General features: G+C 33.1%; 1 protein-coding gene across 1 annotated transcript in view; it reads left to right on the forward strand.

The window, feature by feature from the left end:
- The first annotated feature begins 3,234 nt into the window (after positions 1–3,234).
- The window catches only part of LOC125857616 (uncharacterized), a 16,762-nt gene continuing 3,748 nt past the window's right edge, over positions 3,235–16,248 (forward strand). Inside the window, exons 1-15 of the mRNA XM_049537224.1 lie at positions 3,235–3,449; positions 3,546–3,615; positions 6,453–6,495; positions 7,868–7,945; positions 8,111–8,195; positions 8,409–8,491; positions 8,837–8,894; positions 9,029–9,138; positions 9,548–9,606; positions 9,762–9,858; positions 10,682–10,717; positions 12,430–12,566; positions 14,507–14,577; positions 14,685–14,738; positions 15,924–16,066. Of these exons, the coding sequence (XP_049393181.1) occupies positions 3,287–3,449; positions 3,546–3,615; positions 6,453–6,495; positions 7,868–7,945; positions 8,111–8,195; positions 8,409–8,491; positions 8,837–8,894; positions 9,029–9,138; positions 9,548–9,606; positions 9,762–9,858; positions 10,682–10,717; positions 12,430–12,566; positions 14,507–14,577; positions 14,685–14,738; positions 15,924–16,066 (1,287 nt within the window). The 5' untranslated portion in view covers positions 3,235–3,286. The remainder of the gene's footprint in view (positions 3,450–3,545; positions 3,616–6,452; positions 6,496–7,867; positions 7,946–8,110; positions 8,196–8,408; positions 8,492–8,836; positions 8,895–9,028; positions 9,139–9,547; positions 9,607–9,761; positions 9,859–10,681; positions 10,718–12,429; positions 12,567–14,506; positions 14,578–14,684; positions 14,739–15,923; positions 16,067–16,248) is intronic.

Consider the following 16,248-nt stretch of genomic DNA (forward strand, 5'->3'; position numbering starts at 1 on the left):
TGGTTCAAGTCAATGAAAATGATGAACAAGTTCATTGAATGTTGGTAAAATCTGTTGGGATTTTGCTCTGGAACACGTTTTGCTATATATAATCCAATTGTACATGTGAAATAACACCACAAACATCACTTGGGAGATATAACATGACATATTGATATTTGATCACCTATATATCATATTATAGCATGTGGTCAAGTAAGTTTCTTTAGTAGAAAAATTATATTACATAAGTAAGGTAAAAATATTTTACTATTTATACACAAAATTTTAATTCCCTCGACATAAGAGCATGTTCATTTTTCGAGTATAATATTTTTTGAATTGCTTTATTAGAATTTCAGATTGCGTTAATGGTCGATGGTCATAATTAATCTCCAATTGGCGGCTATCTTGGTGACGATAACAATATGGAGGATCTGAAATTGATCCATAGGGATTTGTCTTATTGCTAAATGGATAGCCAATTTTGATAAAATGTGCAATATTTTTTCTCTCTTTATTCTACGTCAAATAAGATACACTATTCCAAGGAAAGAGAGCAAGGACCAACACAATTCAAAATTTAGTTAGTATTGGTTGATTGCGATGTTTAATATGTCTAACAACTTTACCATTGATGGTTATGTAGACGGTAGAATCATATGTTTTTTCTATTTTGTGTTTCGTATTTAAATTGAAGTCTGATTTGCATAGAAAAAACTCACATTATGATTAGAGACGTATCTAGGATGGGGTCACCGGGTTTACGTGAATCCATGCTCTCCTCCTGAAATCATATGTAGTAGTGTTATATTTTTACAAAAAAATTTAAAATATAGATATGTGAACCCATAGTTAAAGTATCATACCGTGCAATTATGATTTGGTGCCCCTCTCTACATGAGGTTAGAAATTTGAATCTTTTATTTATCTCGTTTTATTTTCCTTTCTAAAATTGGATAACGCATCTCCAAGTGGTTTGGATAGCTAAAAATATTTTTGGACCTATAATTTTAAAATTTTAATTATTTTTAGAGATAAGAACCTAAATGTTAAACCGATCAAATTTATATGTTAGATTCACTTTTTTTTAATAGTGCACCCATCATCTCAAGCATGAACATATAATTAATTTCTCCCCAAAGATTAACAAGTTCGCAAATAATTCACAAGTGCTAATATTTTTTTTAAAGACTATTGATTATTAAATAAAGTCTCTCCTCCATTGACTTGGGTTTAAGTTACCACAAATATATAGAAATATATTATATTTAAAGTCAATGATAAAATCTTTGAGAAAATTGACAATCCTACTAAATTAAAAACTAATTTAAGTAGATGATATTATTATTGTGATCATTTCTCAAGTAAGTATTGTGGTCAGTGTGAGTGATTGGGTGATTGACTTTATGCTACTAAGCATATTTGTGTGACTTACACCCAAGTCAATGGAGGCGAAGACTTTATTTATCTTAATGATTGAAGAACTATAAGGTCATTTATTTGGTATGCTTTGAGAGGTATTGATATTTTATTTCCCAAATGTGACATGTGCTTGTGTTAGCTACATATCACAAACTCTTGTTGGTGTTGTATCGTAAACAAAGTGTTACTGTTCAAGTTTTAGGAAAATAATTAATAGATCTCAAAATAATATTATTAGTATATTATTTAGATTTTATTTTTAATACGGAAAAATCACCCCACATATATATTTAAGAGACAATAATACATGTTTTAAATCTACTTTTTAAATATTATTACTATTTATGTCATAGGCACGCCTCAAGCTACGAGATTTCCGTGATTTCCAATAGTTTTTACAACATATGTATCTTCTAAAATGCAAATATCTATCATATGATGCTAAGGGGAAAAAAGAAAAACGAATTCAACCCTTGTAAAAAATAGATCAATTGTTGTCACATGTTTCAAAATATTTAACAACATTCTCTCATGGCGGCCTTATGGGGTTTATTATTGTTTTTTTTTTCTTAATGATATATAACCTATAAAAATGTGTTTAGATTCTTATAAATTGAATAATATCCATAATTTATTATATAGAAGAATTGTAGAATATTGTTTTATTTATTTATTGTCGTGTACTATTCTATTCTTATAATAAAAGTTTACTTCATGATAGGTTTTACTCCATTTTTGCCATATTATAATGTCACAAATAATTTTCCTGTGAAAACTGAAAAGTACATATGTTTAGTACCCAACCTATTTTCAGTGCACCATTTTTTATTTTTTATTTTTAAATAAATGATGTTTGACCATAAATTGAACCTACATATTGGACTATTGGTTGTTCATGTTAGTGTACTGTTACCTAGTTTTATCCGACACAAATCTATATAATTAGTCTAACATTAAATATAACTTATAATGATAAATATTTCTTCACACCTAAATATTTTCACTAAATCATCAAAATTAGTTATAGTTGAGTAATCTAATAAGGTAAGATGCTTGTTAATTAACTAGGATTAAATGATAAAAATATATGTGTAAATACATATTATGCATTTATTTAGAGGCATAATTATTTTTATTTTCTTACCGTGGGGTGTATCAAATTATTAAAAAGTAGACACATGTGAAAAAAAGAAGAAGGGAAATCAAGATAATATTTTATATATAGAATTGAAAATTTAATTTGAAAAAAAGAAGAAGGGAAATCAAGATAATATTTTTATATATAGAATTGAAAATCTAATTTTAACTAAACATATGTAATTTTTTTTTTTGAAAGGGTGTCAATTGAAACCTATTACTAAAGTGGCTCCGCCTCTGCATCTATTAACTTTGTGCAAACACCACATACAAGTATAAAAGCATTAGTATTTATTACTAATTCTATATCACATCAAATTTTTATGTATGGATAACAAAAATATACATTAATAAAGCAACAGATTTATATAATATTCTCTTTTTTCCAATTCATATGGCACAATTAAAAGTTCTATATATAATCAAATTTATAAATTTTGATCGTAAATTTGAATATAGAAATTTTAATTTTTTAAAAATAAATTTTATTAAAAGTTTATATAAAAAATACTTCAAAATTTTAATATTTTAAATATTTATTTATTTTGATAAATTTCTCGAAATTTCAACTTTTAACAAGTAAATAGTGACGGAGGGAGTACTAAAAATATTTAGAATCCCAACCGCAAAAACGTTAATATGGAAATACTTGGCCCGGCCCGATAGAAAAAAACGAATCAAAGGGATTCCGGCCACAGTTTTAAATCACACTCCAAGAAGATTCTCACATTGTCCGCGTTCGATCATGGCGACATCCTCCGTTTCTAGGGTTCCGGCAAAACCAGCGGCCACTTCTTCTCTACTGTCGACGCTCAAGGCTTACTTTATCCCTTTTATACTTTTCTCTACTTCGCTCTTCTATCAACTAATCGTGATTCCTCGTGCCTTCCCTCGTTCGCATTATGATGGTGACTCCACACTCTGATTAATTCATTATAATTCTGTTTCCAAGATATATTCCACGTTTTTCTCATTTCTTGAATTAATTGGCTTGATTCCTGTAGTATTGGGTATCAGAGCGCATAGTTCAATTGAGGAAGTCAATCAGGCATACGAAAAACTCTCTTCAAAGTGGTATCCCCTTTTCACTGGCATTCTACTGTTAATAATACGACAAGTTCTTGATTATCTTTTGTTATACCTGTCAGTATATCTTTCATGTTTCAACGCTACATTATTTTACTACTACAAGATTTCATACTTATCACAATTTTTGGTTAAGTAGCTAATATATTAAAATTCTCATTGACACTCAAGTTGTAATTAAATGTTCAGAACCAGTTTTGAAAAATACAGATTATTTTGAATAACTTAGTGACATACACAACAACAACATACCTAGTGAAATCCACAAGCGGGGTCTGGGGAGGGTAGAGTGTTCACAAACCTTACCACTACCTCATGGAGGTAGAGAGATTGGTTTCCGAAAGACACTCAAGAACTTATTGATATATAACAAAGAAAATTGAAAAAAATATATCTTACTCTAAGGGGTTTTCGATATCTGTACTCTGAAAGTAGAGCATGAGCATTTCCTGGTCGAGTTTTTTCTGGTAATTGAGTGGTTAGTCCACCTTGTTAAGGGATGTTCATGTCTCATTTAAGCTTTTAAGGGTGCCAATGGGCTCCAAAACCTTACCTTTAGGGCGTGTGGAATTAACCTCATACTTTGTACAGTATATTCATCATGTAGGTGTACTGATTTTATTGTCATGAAATTTGTAGATGCTCAAATCTTGTCTCAGTCGACAGGTCTCATCACTCCCCTAAGAATACTTTGAAATTCGTTAATGGGCCTTGTTGAAATAGCTGTTCTGTTTGGGTTTGCCTTTGTGTTATAGTTAAACTAGTTCAGACGGAAATGGTAGTTTAATACCGATTATGAATCTTCACTTTTGCTAATATCTTGTGGATGACACATCACCAATTGTACTTGTAATCCTTGTATCTTGTGCTAATTTTGCTTTTACTCTGTACTATTGCATTTTAGACAATCAGCAACCTTGCCTCTTTTGCTGATGGGGTTCACCATAATCTTTTAAATATTTAACCCTGCACCCTCTTATGCAGATAGTTCTTAGTTACACTAATCTTTCTCTAACTCATTCTACTCATCCTTGTAGATGTTCTTACGTATCCCGAATGTATTCTGCTCAATTAGAAATTCAGTTAATCGATAAAACAAAGCCCCACTATGCCACCTCTTTGAAAATTTGAACTTATGGAAAGAAAAATAAGGGTGTGTTTGGTAAGGAGGAAAATATATTTTCCAGAAAGTGTTTCTAATTTTCTCATGTTTGGTTGGTCAAAATATTTGGAAAACATTTTCTTTGGGAAAATAAGTTCCTTAAAAATAAGGAACATGATTTCCCAAGTTGCATAAATGGCATTCCAGGTTTATTGTCTCCTCCCCACCTCTTGATCATCCCAACTTCGCAACCCCTAACCCCCACATCCTATCCCATCCCGCTGCCATAGTATTTTGCTAAACAACATATAAATGTTGTTGGGTTAATATTATCTTGCTTCCTTACCAAACACTAGAAAGTAAGTAAGATACCTACTTGTTTTCTAAGATTTTTTTTTTCTTGGAAATCATTTTCCTTCATACCAAACACACCCTTATCCCACTCTACCGTGCTTATAAATTATCCCTTAAACTAAGCAAAGCGTTAAATTTCATAATTGATGCTTGGTTTATAAATTGTAACTTGATAATCCCGCTTCATACTTATAAAAAAAATTGTAACTTGACGTGTTTTAGGTTTCCTGTCGGTGGTAGATGGAATAATTGGTCTCCTTATGTGGTTTCGGGAAATCCTCACCTCGTGAGCTAGCTTTAGGGGGGTTTAGTTAGGCTCCATGTCCATTTTCTTATCAATGTGTGTTTCAGAGAATTTATTTCCATTGTTTGGGCAAAAACTGAAAAGGTCCACCAATGACTTAATATGTTTTTAATAGGGAAATTATGGAAAATGGCAAAAATTACAATTTCTTTATGGAAAACATCTGTAGTTTAAAAATATTATAATAAACAATAATATGTTGTTTTTATAGCAAACCCTCTCCCTCTCTCCCTTGCTTTCCTCCCTCTTTCTCTCCCTCTCTATTTTTCTCCCTCTCCCGCCAATAAGAATAAATCCATTCAAATGTATTATGTATCAATTGTATTCAATCAAATATAGGTGAGATTTTTGTATTTTCTTTCAATTGTATTAGGAAAATTGTATTTTGTATGTTTGTATCAATTGTGTTTGTATTCATTCTAATATAATATGCATTCATCCTCTCTGTCAAATGTATTTGTATCCAATGAAAGAGAGGATGAATACAGTTGTATTCGTTGTATTTTGAATACAATTGATACAAAATAAATACAGAATGCAATGCAAAATAAATACAAAATACAATCCTCTCTCCTCCCTCTCTCGATCTCGCTCGCCTCTCTCCTCCCTCTCTCGATCTCGCTCGCCTCTCTCCTCCCTCTCTCGATTCATTTTGATAAAAATCAGTTTGTATTTGTATTTTTTCCTCCAAAATTTACGAAAAAATACACTCTCTCCTCTCTCTCCCAGATCTCGCTTGCCTCTCTCCTCCCCTAACATTTTGCTATTATTCGTAATTAAGTAAACTATAGCTATAGAGTCCTACTTAAGGGCTAATGTTTGTTGTTTTTGAAAGTTTCCCTTTTTAATATCCCTTTGCTGGATGAGGTTTAGTTGATATGACTTCATGGACATTACATGGATGCTTTCTATGAGATCTGTACAAAATGTGCTTAGAATTTATTGCACTTTTACTTTACCACTTGCACATCTTTGCTATCAAATCCAGTATTTAGCACAAAAAAGCGTTGCTTTGGTTTGTTTGTTGGATTATATTTGCTGGAAATAAAATTGTATCATATACAGGGATTCAGGTGTTGAAGTTCCTTCTACCATTGATTTTATCAAGGTTAGTTGTCAGCACTTAGTTGACATTATTTTGCTGTACAGTGAATGGTGCGTTTCAACTTCCTTATTTGAAAACTGAAGCATGATTAAACTAGCATGTGGTTTTAAAAGGAAAAAAGTATCATTTGTATGCTAAAAAATTTTCTGGTGACTAATGTCCCTTATTTTTTTTTTCTTGATCTTTTGATAGCTGCAAAGAGGCAAAGGCATTGTGAAAGTTCATCCTATTGTTCAAATCTGCAATTTCCGTTGTCCTTGATCTTATCTATGATTTTAAAGCAAGGCCCTGATCTTGTTATAGCAATGGAGTCAATGAACACCCAATATCTTTATTAACCTAAACAAGTACATGTTTACAGATTGTTTTGTCCTTAGTCAATGGTCTTCAAAGCTCAAATTTTGGATCAATGTTGAATTTCCTTGGCCCCACCAATTGACCAACTTTCTGCTTGTTGTCCTACATAAAATGAAGTTAGAGTGCATGTGGGGATCAAGGTGGACACTTCATGCATATCTTTATTCGGCTGTCCCACTAAACCATTCATCACTCTAAGTTTGTGGTGGAAGAACGTTTCTTTTAAGTATGCGGATGGATTTAAAAACAGGACAGTTAATCATGAAGCGTAGTGATTCTGCTTAATGGTTTCAGATAGTTGACCAACATTTAGCAAGCATGAGTTCCCAATTTTAAGTCTCTATTGTAGATTCTGCATTATATGATGGTGACTTAACATGCCTAGAAAAAGTAGATGTAGGACATGTGAGGGTACACTTGACCATTTTGGTGGCAAAGCAATCCTAGTTTAAGGCTTTCTCAAAAAAAAATCTATGGCATGAATGAAGGAAAAACTTTAGAAAACCAGGTTAATTAATGGAAAACAATCTAAGAAAGAAGAAGACTGCATTGCATTATATTTCTTCTCATGCTGTTGGATCTCCCTGGTCTTTTCACATTTTCTTTTGATTCTAACACTAATTATTTGCTTTTTGGAAAAAATATTTTCTTTTACTTGAAAGATTATCTCATACCAACCATCCAAATATTGGTAGATTCTCTATCTGCTAGCTTCTTGTCATTGTGTTTGTTTTCTTATTGCTGGCTTGTGCATTCTCAATGCCCTTAACCATGGGCATGCAATTAGATCTGCAAGACACGTCTTAGCATTTTTTCCTGCTGACGTGGTATGTCCGCAGCTGCCGCCATTTCTGTGATTAGAGGTCTTGATATTTCTATTTTGGACAGCTATGAAGTGGTTAATTTTACTTTCCTGTTGGCTGGCTTCTTGCACCACCTATCATGACCAATCTGCCTTATTTTTTCTCCATACTAAGAATTTTCCCCATATCATGATCATTGCATAATTTTTTCACAGGCTCGATATGCTTTTGAGTTGCTGACAAATAAAATTTGGAAAAGAGACTATGACCTATTCAGCATTGATGAGCAATTTGTAAGTTTTCTGTTCTAGTTTGTACAGATGATTTAATGTTACCAGTTTCAAAAAAAGTTTGTACAGATGATTTTAGTACCAAAAATTGGAATCTGTACATTCTTCAGATTCCCTATTAATGTGTTCTATTTTATGTTTTAATATATTTATTCTTTCCCTATTCAGCATGTTATTGAAAAGGCTAAAGAGCAGTACGTTGGAAGAAGTATTTCAGAAATCACCCTTCCTCTCCTGGAGACAATTTCTTTTGGTTTGTAAACACCTCTTCAGAAATCACCTTTCCCCCCCGGTGCCATGCCCAAACCCCACAGAAATATAAACGAGGGATAATATGATACTTCAAGTGATTTTAGTGTAGTTTCGCCTAGTGGGATTTCACTGGGTATGTTGTTGTTGTTGTTGTATCTGATGCAGTTTCAAAACATGTTTATCTGATGCAGATTTCTTTTTCTTTATACCTTAGATCCTGAAGACCATGCTGTTGATGTCATCAACTCTGAGAATTTTCTATCCAAGCTTGAAACTGATAAGGCATTGCTAATTCAGGTTAAATATGTGTGCCAAACTGGTTTTCTTACTCAAATTCTGATGTATCTACTAGTTTGTGCTTTCATTATTCACTCCCTCTACATGGATAGTTCCATGCATACTGTTGTATCTACTAGAATGTACTCCTTCATTTATACATCTGGGTGTTATGAAGTGCATTGCCAGATATATCGCTCAATGACATGCATGAAACTATTTTTGCATGATGAGCCTGTGCTACTAACTTAGCTTAATATCTGTCGTATAGTTTCTGAGAGCTGTATAATCATTTTTCATTGTTCAGTTTATACTTTTTCATTAAATTACTCCTATGATGAAACATTGATCAAAATTCTTGTCTAGATTTTCTCTCCGGGGAGTACACGATGTGCTCAATTTTCAAACAAATGGAAGAGAATTGGTAAGAGTTTGAATATTCTTGCAGCCATTTATTCTGTCTGTAATCTTGCTATGCTATTTGGTATTTTTTTCTTTTACCCTGCTAATGTTATTTGGTGTATATTTCCCTTTATTTCTTCTGCCTTGTATGTTCAGTTACTTTGCTAGATGGGGTCGCAGATACTGGAGTTATTGATCTTGCTGATGTTCAACTTGCCACATATCTAGCTGAGAAGAGAACTGGTGGACTACCATATTTAAGACATGGAAAGTATTTTAATAAAAAAATGTAAATATTTGGGGCATACATTAAGTGCAATTTGTAGGAGAAGAATTTTTGATACACTAATCTTCTGCACCACTCAGCTCACTAGGTCTATTTTTTGGCACTAAGATGAAGGAATCGAGATTGACTGTGTAAGCAGTGTCCATGGAAGGGCCACAGCCCGAAGATATTGACTTAAATCTGATAGTTTTTTACCACTGTAATGTTCATCTAGGACTTATCCTTTGTTTTTTTGCTACCTTACAATTTTTGTAGGGCTCATCTCGTCCACCAAATTTGAATTGGAGTTGCAGGAAGTTCATTATGCTTTTATGGATTAATTGACATGGATGCATGTATTTCCCACATTTCTTCAACCCTTTTTAACTTGACTTATTGCCTCACTTACAGGAATTCCAGCACTTGTGGCTTTCCCCCCAGGTTGTAGAGGTTTACGGTGCATGTCTAGGTAAGATTCCTTTTCTCACCATTCTTCAGGTTATTCTCTTGCCATGCAGACATGTTTCTTGATTAAAGTTCAAAACTAGAGTGTGCACTTACTTTGACTTCAATACAATTTCCTGCTTATTGTATTTTGCTAATGATAATTTATAATCTGGTTAGGTATGACGGAGAACTTTCCGTTGATTCTGTTACCGATTGGGTTGCAATGTCCATTCTAAGTTTGCCTCGTATTCGGTACTACTCGAAGGAGTCAATGGTAACATATGTGATTTAGCTTTCATCTTATGTTTTATTCTGCTCTCGTTGCACAATTTTGCGTTTGACCAAATTTTCAAGGAGGTGGTTTTAGCGTTATATTATGATGAGAAAGACGGGTAAAGATTCACTTTACAATCCATATTGTTTTAACCGATAAATGATTTTAAATATATATTATGGAAGACTGTAAATTAAAATTCCCAATTTTATTTAATGAAATTTAAAAATAAGTAAAAAACATACATACAAAATTTATCTATAAATATATTTAAGTCAAAGTAATAATTGGAATATTTTACTTAATATTCATATGATTGGTAAATCTATACATCTTACATAATTGTTATTATAACAGAGATACAGAGAGAAATTAAGAGGGATAGTTTGGTAAGTATTCCTGAAAAATTAACTTCCGTTTCTGCTTGTGCTTCCGAGGAGAAGTTATAAAATTTTGATTCCAGTCTGAAGCATGAAAGTGGTTTATGCTACTACTTAGAATACCTTTTTTACTTTAAGAAAAAAGCTTAGGCCAAACTCCTTAATTCTTCAAAATAATTACTTTTTTTAAAAAATAATAAGCATTCCTCGTCTCCCAAAAAGCTTGGTCCAACAGGCTAACAGACAGATGTATTTTTCTAGTTGTAATTAATGAGTTTTTCCACTTTCACATTCTTATATCTGGTAACTCCTAGATGAACAATATGCATGTAAATGTTGTGCTTAACTTGTTGAAAGATGGACAAGCTTTGCATTCAATAAAGTACAGTTTGATATTTGACTAGTTTTAAATATTCTGATTCACAGTTCCTTTTTAATGTCAGGCTCAAGATTTTCTGCTGAAAAGCAAACCTCACAAGGTACAACTTCTAACACCCTTCCCAACTACTTCAGTTGTAAAAAAGAAAGAAACAAAGTGATGAGAGATAGCCAGTTGCTGCAATTATAATTGACTAGCTTGATTAATATGCACAGTAAAGTATCCTTTATGAGTTACCCTTATATTTACCAGTTCATCCGCATCTATGCTAATAATATTTTTAGAGGTCATCACAATGCAATTATCAAAGGTCACATTCACGTAGTCCTCTATCAGTGTAAAACCATCTTGAAGAGCATCCTACTGTTAACTTTTTCCTCTAATTATGATATGCTAATGGCTTTTGTTTGTTAAAATATTGGGATGTTGCTCAAACATTGCCTTGAAAGGTGACCAATAAGTTTAGTAAAGTATTGCCATAATGCAATCACCTTTACTAGGCCGTTTCTTCTTCTGGAATCGATCATTGTCCAAAAATCTAGATCCCAAAGAAACACTTTTCAACGTGTGCTCTTTAAGTTATTCATGTATTAAATCCTGCATATGTAATACCATGTTTGGCAGCATTCTTTTGCTATGTATAGAATTCAACATACCTATTACAGTCTTTGGTTTGCAAGAAACCCCCATAACTAAAACATATATAAGTTATGAGGAAATTCATGCATTATTTTATGCAGTAATAACTAATACATGAAACTAAGCGCCACATAAAATGAAATATAGATTCCCTCATAATTTATCCTTGTATTACTAATCTTTGCATAACTCTAGCCAGCTACCAAGCGACCCCTTAGTATTTAAAATTAGAGCTAAAATAAATTCCGACATTCTGTTAAAAAAACACCAGCCTTCTGAAAGGAAGAATATGCTTTACCACTAGGTCCACTACTCAGTTGATATAAATCCTGGAAAACTATTGGTCGAAGTAGAAACAAGTACTTTCTAAGATTTCAACAAAATGGGACTTGAAGCAAAAAGCGAGAAGTGAAGCGCACTGCTTCTTTGAAGAGAAGTGCACAATTCACGACATTGAAAAAGTGCCAAACATATGAATTTAGTACCATATCGATCAAAAGCACTTGGAATAACTAATTTCAATATCCAATATTACCAATATTAACCCAACTCCTAAAATTTGAGATCCAAAGAACCGTCCTCTTCTTGTTAGGATCACTTTGTGTCATTTTTTGAAGGACACACTTCTATGAAACACATGGCTCATCCATGAAACTAAAGCTGAATCCCAGCCCCTGAAAGGATGAATATACTTTAACACTAGGTCCACTACTCAGTTGATATAAATCCTCAGACAATTATTGGCCAGCGTCAAAATACTTGCTTGGATTTCTACAAAATATTGAAAATCGTAGAGTTTAGGGTTTAAATTCCGGACTGTAAGACAAACTTAACCGTCGCCTAAAATAGACGAAAATTTATATCATTCTAAGAGATTTGGCCAAACTTAAACACTGGAGATGATTGTAGGAAGAAACTTCCTTTTCGTAGAAACTGAGGGCATGGTATACTCTCTGTCACGGGTTTTAGTATTTTGTATTGGATTGGCTGCATACACATTATATTTAGTCTAGCTTGACTAATTTTATTTTAGGCAAGAGTACACCCTGCTTGAACATGTGCAGACATTTTTCAATTGTCATTGTCATCTTTATTACCCTGGTGCTGCCATGTGTACTTGTTTTAGGTTACTTGCGTAGAATCTGACAAGTTTCTTGTTTTGCTCATGATAAGGTCAAGGTCATTTTCTTCTCTCAAACTGGAGAGCGGGCAACTCCATTTATACGTCAAGCTGCTAAGAATTACTCAGCCTATGCTACATTCGCATTCGTGCTATGGCAGGAAGGAGAATCTTCATTGTGGTGGAATATGTAATGTACACTAGTTTGCTGTTTCTTTTACCCTCTATGTTGTGTATTTTTCCTTTCCCTCTCATGTTAATTTTTCTCTCTTTTTTCTTTTGGTGGGAGAGGGGTGTTGAATAGGTTCTTGATTTCCTGTTCTTTTGTCCTCAAATGTTCTCCCTCTCCCGCCTTCTCAAAAAAAAAAATGTTCTCCCTCTCCCGCCTTCTCAAAAAAAAAAATGTTCTCCCTCTCCCTTCTTTATCATCTCTCATAGCTTCACTGGTTTCCATTATCCTTTGGTTTTTCTTCATTGAGTGAAGGTTGAACAGCTTGGAAGTTGATTTTGTGTGGTGAACAGTTTAAGGTTACATAGATCTAAAGAATAACAATAAAACATTATTGGAAGAGAAGACTTATATTACTAACTAGAAGGCATCAACTGTCATATCATTCTAAATCTTAGTCTTGTTTTGGGTACAAAACTACTTTACACGCATGTGTTTGATGGTAATAACATGGAGAAAATAATTACTTTCTAATATATTTCCTGAATTATGAATATATCTGGTTCTAGATTAAGTATGAGTATATTTTTTCCTGGGTATAGTAAGTTGGTGTTCAAATTTGTTAGAAGTTACTCCCTCATCTTAAATGAATGATATTATTTGGAGTATGAGTTTCTAACTATACAAGTAGCTGATTTTGAACACGACACATTGAGTATTTTTTTCTCCAAAAAGGGCAAAAGAGGCATATTACCAACTTTTTAAAATAAAGTAAAATTGGACTATCTGATTTTTGTTTAAAGAGAAGTGTTGTCAAGGACAAAAGTTGCTTGAGTACCCCAATTTTAACCATGTCATGAAGAGAGTACTTCTCTTTATTTTCTTATATTATTGAATTTGTTTGAGTTTTTAAATTTTCTTAGTTGATCTTTTTTATTTTTTTAAAACTAGTTCAGTATCTGTTGTTGATTCCAACTTTTAGTAGTTTTTCTTTATCCCTAAATTGTAAAGAATGCATACGTCAATAATTTTCCTAACATTTTCCACATTCTTTAAAATTTGTCTCATTTTGGACTTAAATTAGAGTAGGTAACTTGATTATATTATCTTTAAAGGATGTCTGTAATCTGTATCTACTTCTTTATTCTTTTAGCTCTCTTGCATAATAATTTCTTTTTCTAACAATTAATCAGCTGGGCCTCAATTCCAATTTAGTTGGGCTGGACGTGAATCCCCTGTCTTTTCTCTATATAGCCGATCATTTTATTAGTTTCTTCTTATCAAATTTCACAAATAGCATTCCAAATATACCCGGAATCTTATTTTCAGTTAGCAACCTGGTTGCCTTTTTATTACTGTTCAACCGATATCTTAGTGGGATGTCTACAAGTAATGTTATAAATACGTTTTTTTGTTGTGGAGAACCGATCATCTCCACTGATTTGATGCCTGAAAATCTTGTCGTTTATAGTTTTGTACTTTGCTATATGTCTACAAATAACAGAATTAGCCTACAAAAGTGCGGCAACAGAGTTTGAGCATTGATTGCTATGGTCAGGTGTCATTAAGTAGTACCTTGAGGTACTCCTTTTATAAGTTACCTTGAAGTGCTTCATAATTGATGTATTTTAGCTAATAACAGAAAGACATTATGTTGATTGGATAGTCATCCTATTGCAGCATCCTAAAAAAGTTTATTGACCACTGCTAGATGGAACTTTCATGACGTGATTTTAGTCAGCTAATACATGTTGTCCAGGCAATATTCGCTTCTTGTATGATTGGTTCCTCTTCCATGTCTAATATTGAAAAGAAAAGGGGCTATAAATTTATGTGAATACAGATCTCTTTGATGTGAAATGCATAACTTTTATCTAGTTATGACTATACCGTTTTGCTCTGCTCCTATGATAAATTCACTGAAATATTTTGTGATATGACCTTATGTCCTATTTATACAGGTTAGGGGTCGAATCTGCTCCTGCCATTGTATTTCTAAAAGAAACAGGCGTCAAACCTGTTGTTCATCATGGCAAGTTTATTCCCTCCTTATATATATTTCATACTGTCATAACTTCTGGTGGCTGTGATAAGTGATGTCTCTAAGATAGCAAGCTAAAAATATGTACATGATTGTAGGCTATGTGAACAGTTCATTGTTTGTGGATATTATGGAGAAGAATAAATATCATGGTACTTATCTTTTCTCCCCTTTACCAATGTTTTTATCTATTTCGTCAGTTTCATAAATTGTTTTATCTGATATGTTTGTGCTGGCTAGTTAATTTGAGATTTTAGTATATACATTCCAGTCAGCCAGGTTTATTTTATTCATGTTACTGTAGTGGTTGCAATCATAGTGTAAATTTGGTGCTCATTATAGATTGTTTTAGCAAATTCCCCCCTGGAGTTATCCTGTTTATTCTTGTTGAATGATGTTGGTTTTTCCAGAATCAATAAAGGAGAACACCTACTTCAAACTTCTCATCACCACTTTTTCCATGATGCTATGAAGTGTTTATTGCTCATTGATTTCAAGTAAAGTTCCTCCAAGTAGTACCACTTCACCAAGATTTCTTTTTGTTGACTAAGGCCTAAGTCAACTAATTATCATTGTGGCTAGAGCTGGCAGTAGTCGAGTGAACATAAAAGACAATATAAAATTGAATTCTTAAAATGATTGTTACATTCTGCGTTGTGCATTTGCCTATGCTCATTTAGAGTGTCATGAAATGGCTCTTGAGGGATAGTTAGTAGTTAGTACTATGTATACAGACGCAAACAAGGAATTATATTTCATTACTAGCTAATTGAGGTGTAGTTATTCATGTGACCACTGTAGTTACCGTGGTAACTCTTTATATATTGTACACAGATGTGGCAGCTCTTTTTTTGATGAAAAGGTATGGGCATAGTTGTGGCAATTTAGCTGCTTCAAATTTGTTCCCATGTTCTGCATAAACTGGTCTAGGAATTTTCACGACAGTCATGTCATTGACCATTTAACTAATTCTACATCTATGCCTGAGTTGAAGACTACCAACATGCAAATTGGTACAGTCATTCATAGCACTCTATGAATGCATAGCTGGGTATCTTCAGATTGGATTATTTTCAGTTGACAACATGCGGAAATATGAGTTCCAATATTTGTGTTGTGATCATAATTCAAGGATGATTATATTTGTGTCTATATGTCTTGAATTCTCCAAATTTGGATGGAGAAAAACTAAGATGCTGATTATTGTGCTGTAGATCCTGATATAGAAATATGAAAAAAGACTTCAAAAATTGTGCCTCTGCTAGTATGTGTCTTACAATCTTTCCTGAAATAGTTTTAACATGGATCTTGCTGGTTTTTGTTTCATACTTATTCAGTGCTTCCACAATTGAGGAGTGTAACTTCAAAGGAATTGGGTTGTGATCCGCGGGGTTTTTCACGTGCTGGAAAGGATACCAAGATATGGTATTGTGTTGTTTTAGTTGGGAGGTATAGCAAGGAGCTCAACAAAATGCGTGAAGTAAGCTCTTTTTTCTAGTCCATTTTTCTTAATGAAAGCTTCTACACTGTAGTTTGTCTTTTCCATCTCAGATGTTTAGTTGATTATCTTTCCATCTAGTTTTAGAAAATCTGAATGGAGATTAGCGGCAGATGTAGTGTGATAATTTTGATAGAGGAAGAGAGAGGGAGGGGGGGGGGGGG

Source organism: Solanum stenotomum, chromosome 3 (assembly GCF_019186545.1).
Source record: "Solanum stenotomum isolate F172 chromosome 3, ASM1918654v1, whole genome shotgun sequence".
Classification (NCBI taxonomy): domain Eukaryota; kingdom Viridiplantae; phylum Streptophyta; class Magnoliopsida; order Solanales; family Solanaceae; genus Solanum; species Solanum stenotomum.